The sequence below is a fragment of the Trematomus bernacchii genome, unplaced genomic scaffold (assembly GCF_902827165.1).
Source record: "Trematomus bernacchii unplaced genomic scaffold, fTreBer1.1, whole genome shotgun sequence".
Lineage (NCBI taxonomy): Eukaryota > Metazoa > Chordata > Actinopteri > Perciformes > Nototheniidae > Trematomus > Trematomus bernacchii.
In genome coordinates, this window is record NW_022987582.1 from 1,651,389 (window position 1) to 1,675,718 (window position 24,330).

At 40.6% G+C, this 24,330-nt stretch overlaps 4 protein-coding genes across 6 annotated transcripts; 1 reads left to right on the forward strand and 3 right to left on the reverse strand.

The window, feature by feature from the left end:
* Positions 1-696: 696 nt before the first annotated feature.
* LOC117480501 lies at positions 697-7,720 on the reverse strand. The gene is made up of 5 exons (XM_034127847.1): positions 7,608-7,720; positions 6,549-6,703; positions 6,276-6,435; positions 1,389-1,537; positions 697-1,258 (listed from the first exon to the last, which is right to left on the reverse strand). The coding sequence occupies exons 2-5, from the start codon at positions 6,684-6,686 to the stop codon at positions 1,070-1,072; spliced, it is 636 nt and encodes a 211-aa protein (XP_033983738.1). The 5' UTR covers positions 6,687-6,703; positions 7,608-7,720; the 3' UTR covers positions 697-1,069.
* A 1,519-nt stretch (positions 7,721-9,239) lies between these two features.
* On the reverse strand, positions 9,240-11,281 carry krtcap2 (keratinocyte associated protein 2). Its single transcript, XM_034127211.1, has 5 exons — positions 11,126-11,281; positions 10,357-10,511; positions 10,080-10,143; positions 9,874-9,940; positions 9,240-9,756 (listed from the first exon to the last, which is right to left on the reverse strand). The coding sequence occupies exons 1-5, from the start codon at positions 11,127-11,129 to the stop codon at positions 9,636-9,638; spliced, it is 411 nt and encodes a 136-aa protein (XP_033983102.1). The 5' UTR covers positions 11,130-11,281; the 3' UTR covers positions 9,240-9,635.
* Positions 11,282-11,927: 646 nt separating this feature from the next.
* On the reverse strand, positions 11,928-14,012 carry LOC117480469 (transmembrane protein 107-like). Of its 2 annotated transcripts, none has more exons than XM_034127804.1 (5): positions 13,585-14,012; positions 13,344-13,411; positions 13,156-13,256; positions 12,501-12,597; positions 11,928-12,344 (listed from the first exon to the last, which is right to left on the reverse strand). In XM_034127804.1, the coding sequence occupies exons 1-5, from the start codon at positions 13,669-13,671 to the stop codon at positions 12,275-12,277; spliced, it is 423 nt and encodes a 140-aa protein (XP_033983695.1). In that variant the 5' UTR covers positions 13,672-14,012; the 3' UTR covers positions 11,928-12,274. The 2 variants fall into 2 exon arrangements, with proteins under 2 accessions (XP_033983695.1, XP_033983694.1); XM_034127803.1 differs by lacking the exon at positions 12,501-12,597 and adding an exon at positions 12,666-12,762.
* A 468-nt stretch (positions 14,013-14,480) lies between these two features.
* trim46a (tripartite motif containing 46a) lies at positions 14,481-22,793 on the forward strand. Of its 2 annotated transcripts, XM_034127330.1 has the most exons (13): positions 14,481-14,728; positions 15,650-15,908; positions 16,413-16,563; positions 17,421-17,619; positions 17,706-17,852; positions 17,928-18,023; positions 18,535-18,788; positions 18,880-19,001; positions 19,099-19,428; positions 20,297-20,526; positions 20,641-20,708; positions 21,189-21,597; positions 22,442-22,793. In XM_034127330.1, exons 1-13 carry the CDS (start codon positions 14,669-14,671, stop codon positions 22,499-22,501), a joined length of 2,385 nt encoding a protein of 794 aa, XP_033983221.1. In that variant the 5' UTR covers positions 14,481-14,668; the 3' UTR covers positions 22,502-22,793. The 2 variants fall into 2 exon arrangements, with proteins under 2 accessions (XP_033983221.1, XP_033983222.1); XM_034127331.1 differs by having other exon boundaries at positions 21,189-22,616.
* The last annotated feature ends 1,537 nt before the right edge of the window (positions 22,794-24,330 follow it).

The following is a 24,330-nucleotide window of genomic DNA, read 5'->3' on the forward strand; positions in this document are numbered from 1 at the left end:
TTAAGGGTCAGTTATGCCACACATAACATTAACCTACTGTGGGCTGAATGTCATTTGCAAATAAATAATAGTGCTACAATCAATTCATGATTAAAACATGTTAAAGTTATTGATATTTGATTTTCTTTGGGGTGTTGTTGCCCTCTGTTGGACACTAAAGGTAAACCTGCATTACCTGTTGCTGCATAATTGCCCAACCGTTGTTCTCCCACAGCCAAGTTAAACACTGTCTATGCCATTGAATAGCCTGCAGCATGTATTATTTTGGAAACCGCTTTTCAGCCAATCAGCCTTATGCGAAAAAAACTAGAACAGATAAAAAGGGGTGGTTGCTGATAAACTGAATGGGAGTGAGTTAACACTTTGTGGAGTGGAAGAAAATCCATATAGAATGAAGCAAAATCAAACAATCTTGATATTAAAAGTAGTATGAACACCTTTATATATACAGTCTATGATGAACACCCATCACTCCCATTGATTGCACCCAAGTCAGTAGTTTTGGAAATAATAGAGCTAACATTTATATTGATGAAGCACTGACAGTGATGAGTGCACTGCAACATAGCAGGTGATGTCTGTTGAATGTTTGATGATCCAATGCATGTTTCCACAGCAGTGACATCAGATACCTATCAGCTACTTGTACAGTGATTGCTATAAACCAATAAAAAAATAAAACACAACAAACCAAACTTAACTTATGGAAGTTTATTTTCTGGAATGAAACTTTCTTTGAAAACAGATGACTGAGGTATGAAGGCAGTGAATCTCACATTGTGCATGCAACTTTAATACACAAGCTTGAGTTTCATAATGTAAGTGCACAAAGCTAATACCAGCTACAACTGATTTCAGGTTCAGTTGTGTCACATAAAATATATGCATATTGTGACCTAAATATTATAATGGATGTGCAAATAATGGATGTGCAAATAGCTTAATAGCAGCAGCATCTGTTTTCAGGGTCAGTTGTGTCACATATAACATAAACATACTGCGGCCTAGATGCCATTTGTAAATATATTATGCATATTATACAAACATTTGTAGGTTTTGCAGGTAATATTCAGTCTTCTTGTTCAGCTTCTGGTTCTTTGCCCTTGACTTTCTTGCCACCCTTCCCTGTCTTCTTCTGGTAGTAGCATCTGGCCAGGACACACACACACCGACAAAACTCACGGAAGTTGACCTCTCCATCGTGGTTTTTATCCAACATCTCCATTGCCTCCCCGATGTCATCTGCATTGATTTTATCCTGGAGGACACATCATAATAGTTCAATAACAACATGAAATGCACAGAAGCCCACCTGAATGGTTGTCTACAGTATCACTTTTATTTTATGAATAGCATGTCATGCAAAGTAGGTGTTTAAAGTCTCTTACCTTTAACTCTGGGCTTTGTATCTCTAGCTCCAACACCTTCTTCAACTCTTCAATGTTTAACTGGGGTTTTTTGCCATCATCATCAGCATACTCCAGAAATACGTCAACAATGTTTGTAATGACCTGTTCCAGACGAGCCATGGCTGTAGCTGGAGAGAAAGATAGTAAGTAATTAGCAGAGGAAGGAGGAAATACCTTGACAACATAGACAATAAAATGAACAAAATAAACATGATAGTAGACACTATATTGTCAAAACTATGAAGCGTTGTGAGTTCGTAAGAGATATGTCATAAGACCAATGCTTAAAGTACTGGCTAAAGAGTAAATAAATAGGATGAAACCTGAATTAACATGATGAATGAATTTATAACAATAATGCCATTTATTGACTATTCCATTGTGCCTTGCATTATCATCATCTAAATGAAATGCTACTGTCCTTCTCTAACAATTAGCTTTAAGCAGTACTTACCTTAGAGTTCAAGTTCCCCGGATGAAGAGAGATCACGTCTGTGTTGCCGGCTGTCCCAAGTGAGAATGTTTCAGTCTGAGGGGAAAGCCTCCCTTTAAAGAGAAGACACACACACACACACACACACACACACACACACACACACACACACACACACACACACACACACACACACACACACACACACACACACACACACACACACACACACACACACACACACACACACACACACACACACACACACACACACACACACACACAGGGGCTTGTATACACCCACCAGCAGTGATTCATGCACTGGAAATGTTCCCCCTTTCCAACCAAAATAGTGTTACCATGTCTTTCTCTGAGTATTTCCATAATAAATACAAGACAGTGTTTATGTTTGTGTTTTATAGAGCAATTGTTACCCATGTTGACATGTGTGTGTTTGTGGGTGTCTGTGTGCATTGGTGAACAGTGGGAGTAGATCATCTAAAGCGAGGCTCTTCATTGAGGAGCTGCTCAGTGAAGCCTTCTGGAGAAAATATGTCAGTGAATGGAAAGTTACAGTCAGCACCCAGCCCAAAGTGGTGAGTGTGAAGTCATAGCTGTGTGTGTGTGTGTGTGTGTGTGTATGTGTGCGTGTGTGTGTGTGTGTGTGTGTGTGTGTGTGTGTGTGTGTGTGTGTGTGTGTGTGTGTGTGTGTGTGTGTGTGTGTGTGTGTGTGTGAGCGTGTGTGCGGAATTTGTCTCCATTTCCTGTTTGCCCAAGAGTTTTTTTAACACAGAAAATGCTTCATTTAAGGCTCATTTATTGTCAATATGCAATGTGTGGAACCACCAAATGATGTTGTAGTTGTAGTTTAGTCAATTATATAACTGAAAAAGAACATGACAGACCAGAACAGAACAAAAACAGTAGTAGTTTATTCCTGTTGTTCTACTGCAGCTACAAAGTGATTTCTTTTATTTTCTTAAAACTCTTTCTCTTGAAAAGTTAAGAAGTGAAAAAGAGCTATATGAGAGCCAGTTTTAAACTTGGCAGCAGCAGTCATAATCATAAATCTGCTTGATTAGAGTCTTCAAGTATCTCAATGTGAGTGTCTTGGCTATCCGTTTTAACATGTTGGATTTCTGGAGCCACTCCCCGCTCATCCTGCTCAACTGTTGCAAAACTCAGCCTCCATTTTCCACTCGTCTGTACACAGGCGGCAGAAGAGAAACATTTCCCTCCTCTCTTACCCTGTTTTGCCCCATGCCAAGTCCCTTTTAGATTAAACCATTCAGCACCAGTCTGCTCTTCACTTTGGCCGTATTACTTTCACTTATTGAATACGATCAGATTCTCCTTGCAGGGGAGGAAAAGAAAATAGAGACCTAGGATCATGTGGTGTTAATTACAAAAAAGTTCATCTCTCCACACTCTGCTGGCTGGAGTTACAGTTTCACTGTTGGAGCCTTTCTGTACCTCTGCAGTCTGCACCATGAACATGAGCACATGATCTTAAATGAAACACAAATAGCTTAGAACTACCTTCTAAATATTAGTTTTACCATTAAGTCACAGATGTAAATGTTTTCAAGACTTAATCTAAATGATTTATTACAATCTATATGCTGCTGTGGCTCTCTTCATTTTAAATAAAACCCACCAGTTAAACAGAAAGGCAAGCTTTGCAAGTGAAAAAACAAGAGCAAAAAGTCGTAAAATATACACTTAAACATAATAGCCATGAATCATACAGCAATGGATGGAATTTCTCAAAATTACCAGATGTGTATACAGGTTTCTCTATATTGTAGTGTATACAAACAAAAGGTCCAAAGGAGGTACTTTTGAAAGCAAAAACCATTTCCACCCACAGAAACAACATACCCAAAATACCTTTTCCACATTTACAGACAGACATTGCGACAGATAGCAAGATAAGTCTCTGACACTGTATAGGATGTACAGGAGCTGTTATGAAGACTGTGTTCCTAACAACTCCTGTACATCATCTGTACACACCACTCTCTGTACAAAATATATATTTGATGTATGATGTCCATTCAACTGATGTTTTGTGTCTTAAGATAACACAACCTTGACTTAAGCTGCATTTTCTTATAAAACTCAAGTGGTGGAATTAGAAAAAACAGTGGAGCAATATCTGAGTACAAAATATTGTTTTTTTAAAAGAGTATTCTGACATCTAGTGGCGTGATAAAGTCCATACATTACTTCCTGCTTAAAGGACCAAATCCCAGTGATGTTAAAGGCTGATAGCCGAGTTGTGACTATCCCCTCGCCAGAAATATATTGAGTACATTTAACTGTCTTTTTGATATCTAACTTCTTATTATATATTGTGACATCCAACTTACTTGGATCTCTCACATAATTGATGAAAACTATACCTATACATTTACAGGGATAGAAAGAGTGACATGATCAAGTAAAAGTACTGACACCTCGTGGCAATTATACTCAGGTACAGTTAATTTACTGGCATGTGTAAAAATATACCTATATAATGTCAAGAGCAGGCCATTTAAATTTGGGAAAAGGGAAGAAATGGAAGAACATTTTTTTATATGAGATGAAGTATGAAACTACTATCAAATCAAGATAACCTAAATGACAACATCACAACACAGAGGTCACATTTTTGAGCCAAAAATGTCATGTAGAAACATTTAGTTAATCCTGAAATAATCATTAAGAAAGTATTTGTCGTTGATTAATAAGTAATTTGCTGATACATGAATCACTGTGATCTGGGGAATAGCGTTAACCTCTGCACATGTTATGACCTGTAAATAAGTTCCTTGCTTGCATGTTAACAGAAGGGCTGGTGACTCTACCCTCATATATGATAGGTAAGATCATTTTAGAAGTCGCTTATGCTATTTTTATTGACAAAGAAGTGAGGGTAAATTCTGCTTTGTATACCTTTTAAAAATGTAACGTGACCCACCAGATCACAGTGAATACTTATTTATCATTTATAAAGATTTGTTTTTGATTATTTCATCAAGTATGTTCACTTTCCACTTATTGGTATGTTAATGAGTTCATTATTTAGCCCTATTAAAGGCCTATAAATGACTTATGACAGATTATTTAAAAAAAGTTTCTGGAAAAGCACCGGTGTCACTTATAACAGTAACGATTACATTATCACATTATAGACCCTGCAATCAAAACAGCTAAACAGCCTTCAGCCATCATTACTTTTACCTGTGCTTTTCCTCCAAGTGACAGATACTGCTTTTATTTATTTTCTTGCCAGACTCTCATGACAATGTTATTGAGATACTGTAAGTCACACCTGTGCTTTACTTTCATGACAAATCAAGCTATCAGCTGTTTAAAGGCCCTTTTCACACACTCCTGCAGCCTAGCAGCTAAATTGTGTAGTTTATTCTTACTTCAAATGTTGTTTTACTTTTAAAATAATTAAAGGCATGTTTCCTTCCCTCTGAAATGTATTTGAGAGTCTGGGTGTGTTCAACAGTGAGATCTCTCTGCTGGTGAATGCCAACGTTCCAAAGAACCAGGCTGAAAAGACAGAGAGGGTTTTTGTAATCATTGCCCAAAGGCTTTGAAATATTCTTTCCTTGAAAAACTTGGATCACAATTACCTGCTATTCAAATCTCCCTTATACTCCTCACACAAGGTCTATGGTCGATGTGCAATTTCATTTGACCTTCCTTTTAGCTGCTTCATAATACTTATTTTAGAATTCTGTGTTGGTTGGTGCAATGGTGTTTTCAAGGATGTCCATTTAAAAAAAGCCAGCCTGTGCCACATGTGGTGTGTGTGTGTGTGTGTGTGTGTGTGTGTGTGTGTGTGTGTGCGTGTGTGTGTGTGTGTGTGTGTGTGTGTGAGAGAAATATAATCAAAGAATGTGCAAGAAAGGAAACAGGATAATGAATTTGGAATCTAAATTAAAGAACAATACCACCAATTATCAAAAAGCCATGAGCATGCTTATCTTGCAAAACCCTAACTCATACCATAAAGGAATGTGGTGCTGCACCCAAGTTCATCTTGCAACATCTGAGTACAGCACATTCCCATATTGAACCATTTAAATACTGTCAAATCTGCTGCCTCAAGGGAACATTGATATTTATGGTTAAAATTATGTATCTGAGATGTGAACTCCTCAATATTCTCTGGACTTTCTGAGGTATCTGGCATTGGGAGAACTCTTTTTGACTGTAATGTTTCCATGTGAACACGAAATAGATAGTAAAGAGTGTATAACCATAAGAAAGATTTCATGAATAAGGTTGGAAAAGTGCTTTGTTCACGACATGCTCAAAAACAGACAGGAGGTCAAATCTTGTAAAAGGTTTTTACTTGGGGATTCTGTCCCACATTAGTGATTCATGTTCTAAACATTCAACATCATAATTCTTCCTTATATTTTCCCATCACTTCTTGGTCTTCTTCTTTTCGTGGAGCATGTAACACTTCTCACAGGCCATTGAGAGGCCGACGACAAGGGGAAGAAACTCTTCAAAGTCCAACTTATCATCTTTGTTTTGGTCCAAATCTTTCAAAATGAAATCCACAGTTTTGGGGTTCTGCTGGGTCTGAAAAAACATTAGCAAAAGAGACACGTTTAGGGTGCAAAGTTAAAGTGAGTACAGTTACATAGTACACCAGGGATATAGATGAGATTTGATATAAGGAAGAGGATTCTTACCTTCAGAAAGGTTGGCAACTCATTCTCCAGCAGTTTTTTTAGTTCTTTCTTGCTCAAGGTCTTTGCATCACCGTCTTCAATAGAATAGCGGTGGAACACCTTGATCAGACTCTCCATGCAGTTCTCTAACTCAGTCATGGCTGCGGAAGTGTGGGCTGAAAGGAGGAAAGACGATACACATTTTGACATTGCACATGAACTTCAATGAAGGATAAGACTGCAGTAAAGCAGTACACTTAATTACATTGTAGGCCTACTTTAACTAAGTATTACATGTTATGCTACTTTACACCCTTCACTACAATAATTAAGATGTTAATGGATAAATATAAGACTGTATTGATCCCTTGTTCAACTTCTCAGTATGTCAAAAGAAAACCACACCCCTTTTCCAGCTGCAACATGTTCATATTAATGTATCAATTATTATAATTCAGCAATACAGCATTATTCTGAAATGGGCTATTCTGCATTAAGAGTTACATTGCATTACATTACATGTCAGTTAATGAGTTATTGTCCTTACTGTTCTTAGTGTATTTCAGTACTAATACTTTAACTAGGATTTTGAATACAGGTCGTATACAGGCGTTGGTCTTACTGGCACTCAGAGCAAATTCTTTAACCATTAGACAATATTTTCTGGCACATAAACCAAAATCCTTATCTCAAGCCTCCCACTCTTCCTCTCCCCTTCCTTCAATTGAACCATTTCTGGCTCAGTTCCAAAAAAAACAAAAAACCCGAAGATCTTTAGAAATCGAATAGACGAAAAAGAGGCTACTTGTCAGAAGAGGAAAGTCGTGCGTAATGCACCAACAACGCCCAAGCTCACCAAGGAAATATGTTGAAATAACAGAATAAACTTAAAGAAAAATAGTTTTATGTAGCCACATTTAAACATAGCCTTAACCGAGAAGAATAATCTTAGCCAACCGAGAAGAATAATCTTTAATCTTCATAATAGATTTTGAGATTTCGTCGAAACTAGCAATTTAAGAACACGAAACAACAGTGGAAGCAGATAAGTACGTTTTTGAGTAATTAAAACAAACTTACCAGGAAACAAAGAGGCAGAAAGTGTAGTTTGAGATTCAGTGAAGAGTGCAGACCCTCACTGGATATGTATTCAACAATTTATAGACCGCTGGGCAACGCCCAATATGATGGGAGGGACAGAGAGAAAGAGGCAGAGAGAAAGAGGGAGCTAACTTAAAAAGACATGAGCAAATACTATCCAAGTTTCCCCACAACTCTCGCCACAAGAAATACAGAGATGAATCTACTAATGCTACTTACTGTTCATATATATTTCCTTTAGATATTTAAGATAATGTTATCTTTAGACAGAAAAGTCCAGGTCCAATTCCCAAATCAGGAAAATCTGCGTAAGACAATCAGTTATTCAAAGTTGTTCTTGTTTGAATCATGATTAAGGTGGGTAAAGCACAGCGCAATGACGCAGTTCTGCTGAATGACACACACATATCCTATATTTGCTGGGACATGCTGTGTACGAACAAGCCCGAGCCTCTCATGCCTGAGTCTTGATCTGTTATACATTACATTATGATGTCATTTGTTAGACGCTTTTATCCAAAGGAACATTCAGTACTGTGGGCAATCCCCACAGGAACAATTTGGGGTGAAGTGTCTTGCCCAGGGACACAACGACATGCTGACTGCAGTGGGACTCGAACTTGCAACCCCCTGATTAGAAGTCCAGCACTCTATCCACATAGCCACAGCCACCCTGTTATAGGCAACATAACGGTATTACGCATTTAAAAAATACACACTCGTTCTTCTCTGCTTTAGAACAGCCAACTCGCATGAATTGATTTGTGATGATATTGATTAAAATAAGGTAGAAATGATGTCTTTAACCATCTCTATCTAAAGCCTTCCGTTTATCTAAGGAAGATCCTTCATCAGGCACGCCCTGTCCACAGACAGTCACACCTGGAAGCTGTCCAGAAGCACCATCATACGGTCTGATGGCAACTGAGCAGCTTTACTAGAATTGTATAACTTGAGATCCTCAATGATTTCATCTTTTTTAATTTTATCTTGTCAATCTAATATTTTTTGTCTAACCTTTTGGCATTGATGGCATGTTGTACTTTTCACCACCCTGAAGAATATCACTTGAATGTTCAACTAGTCATCACTCACCTGTCTTTGAGCAAACAGTGAAGTCACTGCACTGACAAGTAACTACCTGTCCACATGCCAGGGTTTTACGCTGTCCCCACCATGGCCATATCATTTCAAATCACAAGTTAGCATTCTCAGTGAAAACATGAACTTTTGATAGACCAAACCATATGCTGTGTTAGCCTGTGTGCATTACAATTACACATTCCATATTTATATTGTGTCTAAATACAATTACTCTAAGACTTCTGTGAATCATGGCAGTCCTGACATTACACATTCACACACACATGACAATCATAACCGGTTTACTTATCATCATCAAGCATCAATGGTATGGTTACTTTGTGGAACACTGTTGGCAGAAGACCATAACCAAGACAAACTGAATATGTGTCTCTCCCTCCCCTGCTTTTTCCTAAACAGCATGTCAGCTCACAGATGTTTTAGGATATCACCACACCCACCTGAACAAATACACAGCCATTTGCTAAGTGCACAAATGTGGTTTGACAAAATTAAAACACCTTAAAAGTCTTTTTACAGAGTTTAATTACAAAATGAATTAAACAAAAGAAGCAACTTGATGTGCTGATGAATAGACAGGTTGGGATGTTTCAATCTCTTTGCAATCAGTGTAAAACGAGTGCTGAGGAAAAGGTTATCAATGGAATGTTGACAGCTGTTTGGCTTTTTGTTATGACCCTAAGCACGAGATCATTGTAAAAAAAAAAAGGACTATGACTGACTTGAAGTCATGGGACTGTTTGTTGCTTTCCAAATAATCTTTAAAAAGTCTGCTGAAATACACAAAGGGTTATGGATTGAAGACAAGACTACAAAATGTGCAACTTCTTTGTTGCACTGGGCCATCAGCACCTGGGTAATATTAACTGATTCACTGGATGCAAGTGGGATCCAACAGATTCATCAGTTCTTCCTTTTGCCCTTGCTGGCAGCCTTGGCTGCTGTTACCGCGGGAACAGCGGCTTGGTAGAGCGCAGCAGATACTTTGTTGATGTAGTACACGGCAAAGAGGGAGAATATCAGGCTGGAAGAGAAATAAGAAGAAAAAGCAATATAATTAAATTAATTTAGAGACTACTTTTAACTATGTTTTATAAAGCTGATTATGGTCTTTGTGATCTGCAGAGGTATTGTCACATACCATGTGGTGACACAGACGCGGTGTACCAGTCCAGAGGCAAACAGCGATAGGCACAGGCACACCAAAACTGGAAGAGATAATAAATAACCAGTTAGGATATATGAAAAGAGAAATATTTGGATATGTATTATGTCAGCAAAATAGAAATAGAAAAAGACACACTGGAGTGACGACAGGAGTCTGATTTAAGTGTTGTCATTACTTACTCTCTGGGAATATCTTGGCTTGGAATCCCTTCCCAAAAATCAGATTTTCCAGATTATTAAATGCCTGGAAATAAAGTTAAGGGGAATCTCCTCAGTGGTATCTGTGTATTTACATGCATACAGAAAACAGGAAACACAGAGAAATGGTGTGTACCTTTTTGCTGCAATAGTATGGGGTGATGATTACAAAAAGTTACATTTAAACAAAGCATGAAGTAATAAAGATTGTTGCAGTTTAGTAATTGACAACAGGGATTGAAACAGGTCAATAGGATACAGTGAGGGAGCAGATGAAGAGGACTGAGCCCAGGAAACCCCCCACGATGGTGAGCCACTCAGTGGATCCCAGCTGCTTACTGAACATCTGCATGCCAGCAAATACCAGCACTGACAGCAGACTGGACAGCACTAGAGAGGTGCCTGTGTTCACTGCTACAAGACACAAAGGGATCATTCAAACACAGATGTTAAAACAAGAATCAAGGAAGACAATGGCTTATCTAAAAATAATTGGAAAAGTATGCTGGAGTTATACACCGGAAGAGGCAGGACACTTGAGCTGCAGCTAAACTGATTGAATTTGTCTCTGCGAGCAGACAAAGTACATTTAATATCTATACAATCAAAAGTGAAAACAGTAAGTAGAGTACAGAAGTATAGCTTTGACTGCTAAACTAGTTCGTTTCAGCTAGTAAAAACACTAATATAATCGAACTCGTTATAACGTAACGCCACGTCAGTGTTCGTTCATAAATGTTTCCGTCAAATTGCTGCTAGCTATAAGCTAAACAACCGAGGGTAGCAGCAAATGTATACGGCTGATGCAACTCTCTACATACATAGTGCAATACAAAGTGTGACTCATGGCAGACGTATAATAATGCATTCGTTAAATAAATAGCTGCTAATAAAGTAATCTATTTCTAAACGTTAACGTTAGCTAGCTAGCTAGAACACAGAACTAGGCACTACAAAACAATGTCTCTTCGAATACAAACGCACTTGTTGAGTTGACTTGAATGATAAAATAATCATGCAATACATACCCATATTTCAATGTTTAATTAGAGTCCGTGTAAGGAAACAGAGGTGAATTAAGCACTTGGTTGTGCCAGCTAACTTCCCCGGCTCTAGGAACTAAAAACCCTCTCCACCCGGTCCAGATTACAGGTGGGACCAGTGGGCGGAGTCTTGAGAGAGGCAAGAGGAACCTGTTGTTGTGCTGGTTAGATTGATATTGTTTTTATTTTATCTGCTGAATAAAACGCCCTGTTATAAGTCTCGTAACACCTGGTTCTTATTTTTCATATTAACTTTTTTTACATGTACACAATCGAAAATTCAATAATGAAAGCCCTTTATTTTGTTTGCTGACACATTTGAACCGTAAATTAAACCATGAATTCCTGCTATAATAAGAAAGCCTGTACTGCAAATGAGTGTATTAGCATCTTCAAAAAGGTTTCGTTCTGCTATTTAGTGGCTTTTTTTTTTTAAAGCATAAGATGTTTTTTATTTTTATTCCTAGTTAATTTAATAGGATACCCATACCCATTTGCTGTAGGGAAACAGAATATAGAAACTCTGCGTCATTGTTGTAACCCCGTTTTTATGAATATATTGTAAAATCATTAATGTGATGCGTTCCATAATTTACAAAAAGGCTCAGGCTGTTTACTATACCAAAAGCTCAACCTTTCAAATGCTTAAATGGGTATTACATTTGAGGGCCTGCTAATTTGGGTGAAGAAAGCAGTATTTCTACATGCTGTGAAACAGATGTCCCAGAGAGGCAAAAATAAACACAAATGCCAAATCGTTTCAGAGCAAAAAAAATTGACGACCATCAACAGTTTGAGAAAGAATTTATACAAAATGTATTTGGCATTATAATAGCATTCAAGACCTTCCATAGAAATTTGACAGATAGAATGCAAACATAAAACCACATCAATGTCTACGGTTAATGAAAACCTAAATGTATAAAAATATAAAACGACAGACAGAGAGTGGCCTGTATATCCCTTTGATGTATGTCGGTGCACTGTATTCACGTAACTCAGTAAAACACAGTTTTTCAGTTCATTCCTCTGCACATTATTATTGAATCACAGACCCTCTGTAGCTACAGTGTCTGTTGATACAGCGAGGCAGTTGTCCACATCCACACTCATTTGTAGCTTCAGGAGTTTCTTTCATAATGGCTTCTTCTTCAGTCCAAAAACAGCTATAAACAGAAAAATCTCCACGAAGGCAGGTAGCACACTAGGTGGGAGAGAGAGAGAGACAGAGAAATGTAGGGAGAAGTGCAACAGTGAGGACAGTGCCTGAAGACATTTATACTTACTGATACTCAATTTTATAGAGACACTATGAATTTGCTTTCTGAAAAGCTGATACGTCATCTGAACACACACCAACCTGCAGATGGCAAAAATAACCCAATAGGTCCAGCATTCCCACTTCTCAATTACAAAGAAAGACAGGGATACGGAAGCGCTGCAGTGGACAGCGAGTGCTGGGTGTAGTTACTGTCAGGGAAAAAATACTCTTTTTGGAAAAACGTTTGGGTAGGTATACACTAACCTGCAAATGGCAAGGATCCACCAGTAGATGTCACACTCCCACTGCTCAAATAGAAAGAAAAGCAGAGCCACTGATGCACTGGCATGGGCTCCTGTTGCTAATGTAGACGAGGAGGCGAATATACAGAGGTTTGAAGTCATGGAATTGTAACTGACAACTAGAATGACTTTTAATATATCACTTGTTCTAGTTTTTATACTTACTTGACACCAATTCGCTGGCTGTCTTTATTTCTAAAATTGCAAAATCCCACCTCCCATCCTTTGTCCAGGAGACAGATGTCCATGCACTTGCTGCTGTAATCTCACAGCTTCTATTTTTTGTGTGCACATTATTATTATTATTGGATGATAACATTGAATATATACATCTCTCTTTATTTGACTTTCATAAGTAACTATCTTTACTTGAGTATTAGGGATCAGTAAAGGTTGTCTTATCTTATGAATAATCACCTATGAGGGACCCACACTATCAGTGTAAAGGATACACAGGAGACCTTGGCTGCAGTTGAACATGGACACTCCTGAGAAGAACCCAGCCAACTCTACAGCAAAGAGACCGAGGGTGACGGCCAATCCCACCACCAACCTTAGGCAAAGAGAGACATATTAGAGGGTGTGTGTGCATGTGTGTGGCCAGTTATGTCTCTTTTTGTGTATGGGTTTGTCTTATTACTTCATGTCTTCATCGTCATACTGCTCTTGCGTGAAATCCAAAGGCAAGCAAGCCTTCACGTTGTTTTCCTGTGAAAGAACATTTCAAACCACTTAGCATCGAAAACACTTACAAACAAGTGGAGAAACAGTGGATAATTGAAAGGATATTTAATGACACACACGTATTTGTTATCATTAAAAACACCTAACACTATTATCTGAATGTCAACCAATGTGTTTACAAAAAACGCTTTACTTACCCTCGACCAAAAGATTGTGATAACGATGACAAGGTGAGCTGTGAGAGTCAGGAACCGTGCAGGGACGAGACTGCTGACAGCCGACATGGTGCAACTATAAAACAACCAGTAACTTACACTAAAATACGATGGGCAAACCAATGCAACGTTATTTACCGGTATGTAAACGTGCCTAGCTAAACCAGTGTTAGGATTAGTTTAGTTTGCTCATTAGCATTTAGCTGAGGTGTGATACTTAAGGTAACTTTATCAAAGGCAAACCATCACTACAGCTCGCCACTGAACGTAGACTAATAGATTTTAACAAACATATCGCTACTTCAACTTATATTTAGCTAAATACATCAACACACCACAGATGCGAACCGACGCTATTGCGCTTTAAAGCGGTTGCTACAACAACCGATATAATCCGGTGCATTCCTAAATACAGTCCGGTTTAACCAACGACCAGCCTCCAAAGGTTCCTGACACGGACAACAATTGAGAGAGGACTGCTCGTGTTTTTTTACACAACACTGCCATCTAACGGTACTACGAAAACTAGGCCACAAACAATTTGGCATAATTTGGACATGTTAAGAGACACGTACCTCCGAAAACAGCAACCATAAGGTTTATTTTGACAAACTGAGCTGCGTATTAGGGCTGCTGTAGTTGGGAGAAAACAAGAAGGAAGCGGAAACGTTTCAAACATTATATATTTAAACTGTATAAAGAGAAATGGCGTTTAATACATAATACATCATATATAACCTGTTCAATTAAAACTAGCGATTGCTGTCAATTAAAACTAATAAGATAGCATTTCAACATGTGTATTCCTTGTGCATTGCGGCTGTGATATAGCCTAGCCTAAAATCGGACCTTTCCATCCTATTTCTCATCGAGCGGTTCTGAGACAGACAGAAACACCGTGTGCGCAACAGCAGCACTGAAACCAGCCACAGCAGATCTGTTGTCCGGTTCACCATCCGAGGCCCAGGGTCGGCTTTTCCGTCTCTACGACTGACATCAACCTGCACCTGCCTTTCCCCAGAGATAACAATCATTTTAGCTTTTGTTTCGCAGAGCTCTGGCAGCCATGGCAGAAACGGAGTTACAAAGCTTTACCTCTATCATGGACGCTTTGGTTCGCATTAGTGTGAGTATGACTCTCATTTCTATTACGTTATTTATTTAACCCACGTGTGCGTAGTGTAAATGTGATAGTATGTCTATCTTTTGTCCTAATATTAAAGCACATCATTTAGCCATATATCCTTTTCGTATCCATATGGATGCACAGGTTGTGTCCGTAATGAAGGAATATGATGCATTTATTTCGTTACAGTATATTTTGGCAATAATCCAATCAAAGAGAGGTTTGATTTTCAGCAAAGCTAGCACTGTGGGTGGAAACATAAAAGCAAGGCCACAACAACATATGCACAAAGCCCAACGTTTGTACCATATAAAGCATGGATATTTTAATCATTATTAATCCACAAAATATGTTGCTAACAGCAGTAGTTTAAATGCTTAAGTGCCGCATACGATCAGAAACTAGAGATGATGGCGTTGTCATAGAAACGGGATGCTGCGTTTAGTAGCTTTAACACCGGAACAGGGCCTCCTCCACAACCAGCAACACTTAAAAAACGAGGCCTGAGCAGCAACAACCGAGAGATATATTCATTTTGAGTTGAACATTTCCCCTTGAACACGCCTCATAGTCAGCTCCCAAAGCATCCTATGCCAGAGTTTACATATTAAGGGTTCAAAGGGAAGGGGAGGCTAGCTGACAATATTGAATATCAAAGCAGGTTGGCTAACACTTGAAATCAGGCAATGCTATTTGTCCTTAACATTTGCCCCTTTTTGGCTCTGTACATCGGAAATCCACCTACATAACCATCTGCTTCTGCTCCCCTTCCCGCTCTTGACACCTACATATCTCATATACATTCTTTTCAGGTCACAGCAGGAGGTGCAGAATGTAAATAGCCAGCTTTATTTTCTCTAGTGACTCAGCCTTTATCGATGTAACTCCTCACAGTTCTCTTCTTGACTATTTCCTCTCCAGTCTAACATGAAGAGTATGGAAAAGGAGCTGCGTTGCCCGGTATGTGATGAGATGGTGAAGCAGCCCATCCTTCTGCCCTGCCTGCACAGTGTGTGTCTGCTGTGTGCGGCAGAGGTGTTGGTACAAAGAGGTTACCCTCCTCCAGACCTTCCTCCAGAGCCCAACTCACCGGCCTCAACGCCCAACACTCGCTCCCCTCGACAGGCACGAAGACCAACACCCAGAACGCCCGACCGCCTGGAACGAGTCCTCAGAACAGGTGCAGAACGGATGAGGAGTTTACTTGTATGGGTGTTTGGTACAGGAAACTGATGGGCATTTTAAATGGCCTTGCAGCTTAACATGCAATTAGCTTCGAAAATGAAACTGAATGATCTCAGTATTAAGTCATATTAGAGTGACATCATCATTTAAAAACTGCAAACCGGGATATGATGCCACTGACCAGTTCAAATCTGACTTAATTGATGATCTTGCTGACAAATAAGTATCCTGCTGTGCATCCAGGGCTTTATGCATTCATCTCATAACTTATTTAAGTGCATGTAGAGCAATGGCCATCGTGGAAGAGAGTGAAGCAGGCAGTAAGGGTCTGTTGAATATAGGTTAAACAGTGTTTCCTCCATAGTGAGCTAACCTATTTATTTATCACTGTGCTCTATTTGTATTTCATTGAGGGAAAATTGAGTTCTGCTCTTTTTTTCTCCTCTATTTATCTATCCATGACCATCTCCCTTCCTTTACACCTGCGTCCTTCCCTCAGTGTGCGGCACATACCCAGGGCGGAGGCGGAAAGAGACGACCCTTCCCCCCATGTTGTTCCCGTGTCCTTCCTGTCAGCAGGAGGTGGAGCTCGGAGAGAAAGGCCTGACAGACTGCCTCCGCAACCTCACACTGGAGCGGATTGTGGAGAGGTTCGTTTACACACAAACATCATAAATCTATACTGTAGCAGAGAGAGTGTAGTCGGGTGTTGTAGTCAGAGCTGATGGTGCTGGCACAAACATGACTTGTGGTGTGTTGTTATCTCATCCTATGATAATGTTTCGGCATGAGCTCATTAACAGAAACTATAAATAAAGAAAAAGAAATGTAACAATCCTGCAGGTAATAACGAACGGCAGCGAAGGAAGGGTTTAGTCGATAGTGCTTAATAAACGAGACAGGAAATCACTGGCTGGAAGGAGTTTCAATAATGAATCTTTCCTTTCCTCCTGATTCAAGGCTTACCCTAAGAGCAGAATGCAGGGACAGCTCAAAAACTGCAGTGTACTGTACTACAAAACTATGGAAAGACACGCAATTGAACCAAAGTTATGTTCTGGAAGTTTAGAAGCAGAGTTCTTCATATCCTTCTTTAATTTGAATCATCCTCTTCTCTTATCAGTTAAAATGTTGGAGATCATAGTGAGAGGAGCTGCTTGGAAAAGTGTTCTGGGAAGGGGATAGGCACTTTACCAGTTTCACACACAGCATTTTGATGAGAGCAGCTGCTTCCTCCCCAGACAGTGGTTGGGTTGGTCAGAAAAGTGTGACGGTGCATGTTTTACTGCACAGGATGTACTAACAAGGCAGCTGCTGGGGATGTATCCAGGTCAGGCAGTAAAAAGAGTTAGAATCCTAACTACTGAAAAGAGAGCAGGTCAAACTGTGATGTGCTCCATCTTCCCTTTGTTTAGTTTTAAAGGCTCCTTATTGGCTCTCTATTTTTTCTTCTGCAGCATTGCTTTAGCCCAGTTCTTATCTCCTTGTTGCCCTGTCTGCCCTTTAGGTACAGGCACACAGTGAGTCTGGGCAGCATAGCCATCATGTGTGGTTTCTGTAAGCCTCCTCAGTCTCTGGAGGCTACAAAGGGCTGCGCTGACTGTAAGTCCAACTTCTGCAACGAATGTTTCAAACTCTACCATCCCTGGGGAACCCCTCGAGCTCAGCACGAACACATTTTACCCACCAACAACTTTCGACCAAAGGTTTGTCTGTTTTAGTTTTTTGTGGATCAACTATAGTAGCTTCCCTTCTATTGTCATTGTGGTTTAAACCTTTTGTTGTGCTCTAGGTCTTGGTGTGCACAGAGCATGAGCAGGAGAGACTGCTGTGGTACTGCCGTAACTGCCAGAAGTTACTGTGCCCACTTTGTAAGCTCCGTCGTGCCCACCATGGGCACAAAGTGTTGCCCATAGCACAGGCTTACCAGGCCCTCAAGGTGAGTCTGCTTCGACTGTGTTGAGATCTGGAGGTTAGCAGCCTTGAAATGTCAACTTCTCTTCTGGTCTTACAGGACAAAGTTAACAAGGAAGTCAACTTCATTCTGGCCAACCAGGAGACAATACAGAGTCAGATCACTCAACTGGAAGCTGCCAACAAACAGATGGAGGTGACCCCGTTTCCAATTATTGTGAAACCCTTTTCTTTGTGTTGGTGCAAGTGTATTCCAAAGAGACTCTGATGCAATACGTTTCTGTGAAAATGACTATCCCATGTAACTAGCAGGAACTTTGGGATTCATCCTGTGCTGTTGTCTAAACAATCAACCAATAAGTTGTTTTTGTATAACGGGGTGAAAGTAGGATGTTGGCTTGAAATGTCTCCTTGCAAAATAGCATATTTGTTTAGAACCAATCAACAACATACTGTAGTGGAGAGGAAGCTACTTCTTTTATTGTACTTCAAAACAATGGTGATTCATTCATAGCCTATCCTGCCGGTTTACTGTAACTACAGCTGCAACTATTAAAGGTATAATAAGTTGGCCCTCTAGAGGCCTAGGACTTTGGTGCAATGACACACTTTTGTGCGGGCAATAGCTACAACATTGATTCTGTGTTTATCATTCCAAGTCATTGCTCTTTATCTCAACACGTTCTCCCCTCTCTGTCTCTCTCCAGGCGAACAGCTCAGTGGCCCTGCATCAGCTGACCCACTGTATCAGAGAGTTGGGGGCGGCCATCTCGGAGCGTCAGGGGGCTTTGGCCCTGGCCCTGGAGGGGTCCCGCTGCAGGAAGGGGGAAGCCCTGTCTTCCCAGGTGTCAGAGAGGAGGGGCCTGCTGGAGCATGCAGGCCTGATGGCCTACACACAGGAGCTGCTCAAGGAGACCGATCAACCTTGCTTTGTACAGGCTGCCAGAGTCACTCACAGCAGGTAAAACACACAGTCCGCTGAATCCTACATTTAAGAGGAATGAATTGGTAAGATATGGTTATCTGACATCTGTGTGTCTCTCACTCTCCAGGTTAGGGAAGGCCATAGAAAACCTTCAATGTTTCACTCTCTCAGCTGATCCCTCCTTCAGACACTTTCATCTGGACACGTCCAAAGAGGTTAAACTCATCCACAGCTTGGATTTCATACATGGTGGGCACCTTTGTTCCTCTGATATGCACTGTGTTAAAGTATACTGAAATTACTGCAAATGACTTAACCTGCCTCTGTTGTTTTGTCTTCTCCACAGCCCCACTGGCTCCAGTCATCGACACTCAGAAGACACTTGCTTACGATCAGCTGTTTTTGTGCTGGCGCCTCCCTCAGGACTCGGCCCCGGCTTGGCACTTCTCTGTCGAATACCAGCGGCGAGCGGGGGGAGCAGCAGCGACGTGGGGTGGCACCAGATCCCCCAACGCTGCGACATCGTGGCTGCGTCTGGACGAAGTGAGAGGGACCAACGCTGTGGTTGATCAGCTGCAGATGGACAGTGTGTATGTGCTCAGGGTGAGAGGCTGCAACAAGGCCGGGTTTGGAGAGTACAGTGAAGAGGTTTACCTCCACACTCCACCAGCACCTGGTAAGATATGAAATCCATTATTTTACATGACCAATGTTTTCAATATTACATTTCATTCAATACAAAAAACTCATCCTCTTTCCATTCTAATTTCTTTGTTTCCAATGCAATTGACCCTAATTTATTACAAAGAAGTATCGTGTGGGAGTATAAAAGTCTCAGACATTTGAATTTGAATGTATATTTATTATTTAGTGCATAAAACAAGTTGGTTTTGCATTGGTAACAAAAAAAGAACTGTGGTAGAAACATTTTAAGTTGGATATTTTTCCAGTAATGCCATTCATTCAATTGATTGACTAATCTTGTTATTTATTTTCTCTCCATCTCTTTATTTCCTCTTCTCCCACCTTGTCTTTTTATTTAATCTTCTGCACCAACCCTTCTTTTTCTTATTGTCCATTCCAGTTTCATCTCAGTCAGACTCTTTCTACTTCTGTCTTTCTTGCTACAGGTCTGTTATTTTGCACTTTCATACATTATGCATTGTTTCTTTTTATGGTCCATTTTTCCATGTTGCTGTTGTTCCACGTAAAAGCGGTTTATCTGATTGGTTAAAACAATATTTATGTCAGTGAATGCTACCTTACCTACCTGGTTTCTCATGTTTTCTTCTGCTGTAGAAGCCCCTAAGTCCTACTTTTCCTCTCGAATGAACTTTTTCTCTTGATCTGCCTTCAAATCTTTTAGCGCTCTTATTCTGTTATGCGTTTAGGCCTGCTGTAGCCTGCCTGTCCCAGCTTCAGGATCTAACCGCTTCTCCCTCCTGACTCCTTTCCCACACCTCCCTTACTGTACATTTCTCTCCTCTCTCCCCCCTCTTGCCCCCCGTTTCCTTCCCTATATCCCTCTTCTTCCGCCCTCTCAGTGTTGAGTTTCTCCTTGCACTCTCGCTGGGGGTTGCACGCTGACAGGCTGGCTTTGGGTAAAGGCCAGACGTACGCCCGCAGTGTGCCAGGCCTCTCCCTTCTGCAGGCCGCAGACCGCACACTCACTTCATGCCACTTGACTTCTGACCTGCTAGTGGGCGACTTGTCTGTCAATCAAGGCAGACACTACTGGGCCTGCTCTGTGGAGCCTGGTTCTTACCTGGTTAAGGTGAGGGGGATGCAGTTAGTTTGGTATTATAATACGTTGTTGTAATCAGCTTTGTAACACATGCAAAATGGATGAGACCAATGATCTGTGTCTTTCTGATCGTCTGTCTTGCAGGTAGGAGTAGGCCAGGAGGCTAAGCTACAAGAATGGTTTCATCTCCCTCAGGACATGGCCAGCCCTCGGTAACTACATTTTACCCTCTTAAATATTACTACACTTTACATCTTCGACCAAGATAATTTCTTATGACCACAAATATAATGCACTATACCACTCAAACAGAATGGACCTCTGTCCCATCAATTGGAAGAACTATTGACAGTATAACACTCCTATCCATCTATATGTTTTGCAGCCAGAATTCTGAACTTTCTAGATATATACATACATACATACATACTAGAAGTAGTTCCCTTACTAATGAACAATACATACTCTTAGTAAAACTAATAGTGTATACTCAAAAATATATTACTTTTTAACTCCCTAAGAATACAGTGGTTCCAACCGATCTCTAGTAGGAGTAGGGTCATTTTTTTTCGTTGGAAAAATCTAAAAAAAGGTGTTGAATTGTCAATGAGGTGTAAAGCTAGAATTAAGGTGTACTTTACATTATTTTACATATCCAGCCTAATGTTTTCCTTCCCTCTGCCTCCCGAAAGCTGTGACCCAGACAGTGGCCATGACAGTGGGGCAGAGGACGGCCAGGACTCTCCTCCCTACTGCTTCCTCACAATAGGAATGGGCAAAATCCTGCTTCCTCAAGGACACGGTCACACTCATACCCAGGGGGACAGCCATAGCCTGGGGGGAGTGCACTCCCATAGTAGCAACCATAATAACCTACCTCACCCTCACACTGCTCCCCTGCCACCCCGACTGGGAGTGTGTCTGGACTGTGACAAAGGACGTGTCACTTTCTACGATGCCCACTCGTTGCGGATCCTGTGGGAGGCGCACATGGACTGTTCCTCTCCTGTGTGTCCAGCCTTCTGCTTCATCGGCGGGGGAGCCCTGCAGCTGCAGGACCTCGTGGCAAACCGGAGCGTCGAAGAGCCGCCACCACGCAGGGTAACTATCCAAACACGTGCAACAAATCTCAGCAAATAAATAGTGGTGAGGGCAGTTTATGTGCACAGTTCACTCAGTTTTTCTGATGTCTGTAGAGCTAAAGGTGGTTTTTATTCACCACTTCATCTGAGTTCAGAACTAATTGCCTTGAGATCTTTATCTAAATATCAGATGTTCTTTTGCTTTTGCACTTGGCCTGAATATCAAGTCTGACTTTTGGTTATTTGGTTTTCCTGCTTTCTTTATTCTCAATCTTGTCATGCTCCTATGGACTTTGAAGTGATTGTAGACTATGCAGAGTTATGTTGATAGGGTGAAGTAATCCCCTTTAAAAAAGGTTTATCTGTTTGCAGCATAAGAAAAAAATCTGCCCTTTTTTACACGTCTTCATATTTTCCAGAATGACTGGACGAAAATGTTGCATGCAAGTGTAACTAGGATTCCTTACTGGCATATATACAGATAAATGAAGCCTCGTAAAAGCACCTCAGATGTACTGTATGTCTAATTTTATAACTTGATTGTTTTATGTAGCCTCAACAAAGTGTTAACAGTGTGTATATAATCCAGAATAAGAGATTGTGAATTTACTGCGGTAGTTAAATTGTAATGTTCTGGAGGCTCACGTCATTATGTCATGTCTCACAATCTGAAAAGTCCTAGGTGGAATTTTATGAAGTTGTTGTTTTGCATTTCAAAGTGGATATGTGTGGCATTTCAATAAACACGCTCACAGTTGCCTCAATGTTCTCAGAAGAGATGCTACACTAACAAAAAGGTTCTGAAGAATAATGTTCTCAAAATGCTGTCCGACTTCATAACGTGAATACTTTCCGTGTTTCAGATTTTGACAATGCACATGGCCTACTGTCCAGTATTAAAGTGTGCTGTTTGCTTGATGTGATTTTAATAGAAATGGATGGATAAAGTAGGCTGATGAAAGAGGTCTATTTTATGAGCTCTGAATGACTTCAAAATGTTTTTCTATAGCTTTGTTTTTGCTACTGTAGTTGACATTAGCATATTATTACTTATACTCTAGCTGCTCAAGATGTATTTTTGGAGAATGTAAAAGCCCAGTTATGTATCATTTCAGTGCAGGAGATTGTCTTTATTGTAATATTTAAAAATCAACTGGCTTAGACTGTATTTTCATATACATTATGATTTGTGTGTGTGTTGTGTGTGTGTGTGTGTGTGTGTGTGTGTGTGTGTGTGTGTGTGTGTGTGTGTGTGTGTGTGTGTGTGTGTGTGTGTGTGTGTGTGTGTGTGTGTGTGTGTGTGTGTGTGTGTGTGTGTGTGTGTGTGTGTGTGTGTGTGTGTGTGTGTGTGTGTGTGGTGTGTGTGTGTGTGTGTGTGTGTGTGTGTGTGTGTGTGTGTGTGTGTGTGCTGTGTGTGTGTGTGTGTGTGTGTGTGTGTGTGTGTGTGTGTGTGTGTCGTGTGTGTGTGTGTGGTGTGTGGTGTGTGTGTGTGTGTGTGTGTGTGTGTGTGTGTGTGTGTGGTGTGTGGTGTGTGTGTGTGTGTGTGTGTGTGTGTGTGTGTGTGTGTGTGTGTGTGTGTGTGTGTGTGTGTGTGTGTGTGTGTGTGTGTGTGTGTGTGTGTGTGTGTGTGTGTGTGTGTGTGTGTGTGTGTGTGGTGACGTGACGTGACGTGACGTGACGTGACGTGACGTGACGTGACGTGACGTGACGTGACGTGACGTGACGTGACGTGACGTGACGTGACGTGACGTGACGTGACGTGACGTGACGTGACGTGACGTGACGTGACGTGACGTGACGTGGGGTCTAGACTTGTGTTACAGCACAGCACTTGTACGACTGTAGCATCCCAGAAATCAGAATCTCTTCATTTAGATTAAGCCTTGGCTGGCCGAATGTTTCTATCATATCATAAGAAAAACAATAAATGACTGATATCTCTTATACAGAGTCGCTTTGTTTCATAAAGGACCTGTCTTTTATACAGTAGCAATCCTCTCTTTTCTAATTAATATCACTCAAAAGTATTTTTCCATGATACAGTTCCGACAGAAACCTTTAATTTCTTACCCTAAAAACCTAATGTCTTCCTGTTTTGTAATTTTTACAGGCTTTTAATTTGATTCACAAAGTACTTTCTTGGTTTTAACATTTTGTTTCTGTCATCACCTGTCACAGTTCCTGCCCTACAGCCGAAATGACAAACATGTTTTTGGTCGAATGCAACAGTTAGTTTAATTGCCACAAGCTATAAAGCTGTCAGATTTGTATTGACTGTAAACAGCGTATTAGAGAACAGATTAATGAAAACAGACTCTCCTTGTTTAAATGTCATGGAAAAACTGTAAGAGTGTGTGGGCATGCCTGCGTGTAAGAGCAAGCGTGCCCCTAATCACTCAAGTGTGCCAGATCTGCATGAACAGGTTAAGTGGATCTTTTGTGCCACAGGGTTTAAATTTAATCAACCTATTTTGTACAAGGCCAACAAACGCCTCCGGACACCTGATACAGAACGACTGCAGCACGAAGGTAGGTGAGCCAGTTGGACTGGTAGTAGAAGAACATAGTCATAACAGGCTATTTTCACCCAGACAGAGTGACACATAGCAACAGGGTGAAAGAGTTCAGTATAGGGATTGTGTAACAGCACAATGGTTGTATTGTGCGATTTCGTATTGTCTTTTAACATCACCAAAGGAGCTGTTGCAATCACACTAGTGTTGGAGCTCTGGAAGAATACACTTTCTGCTAA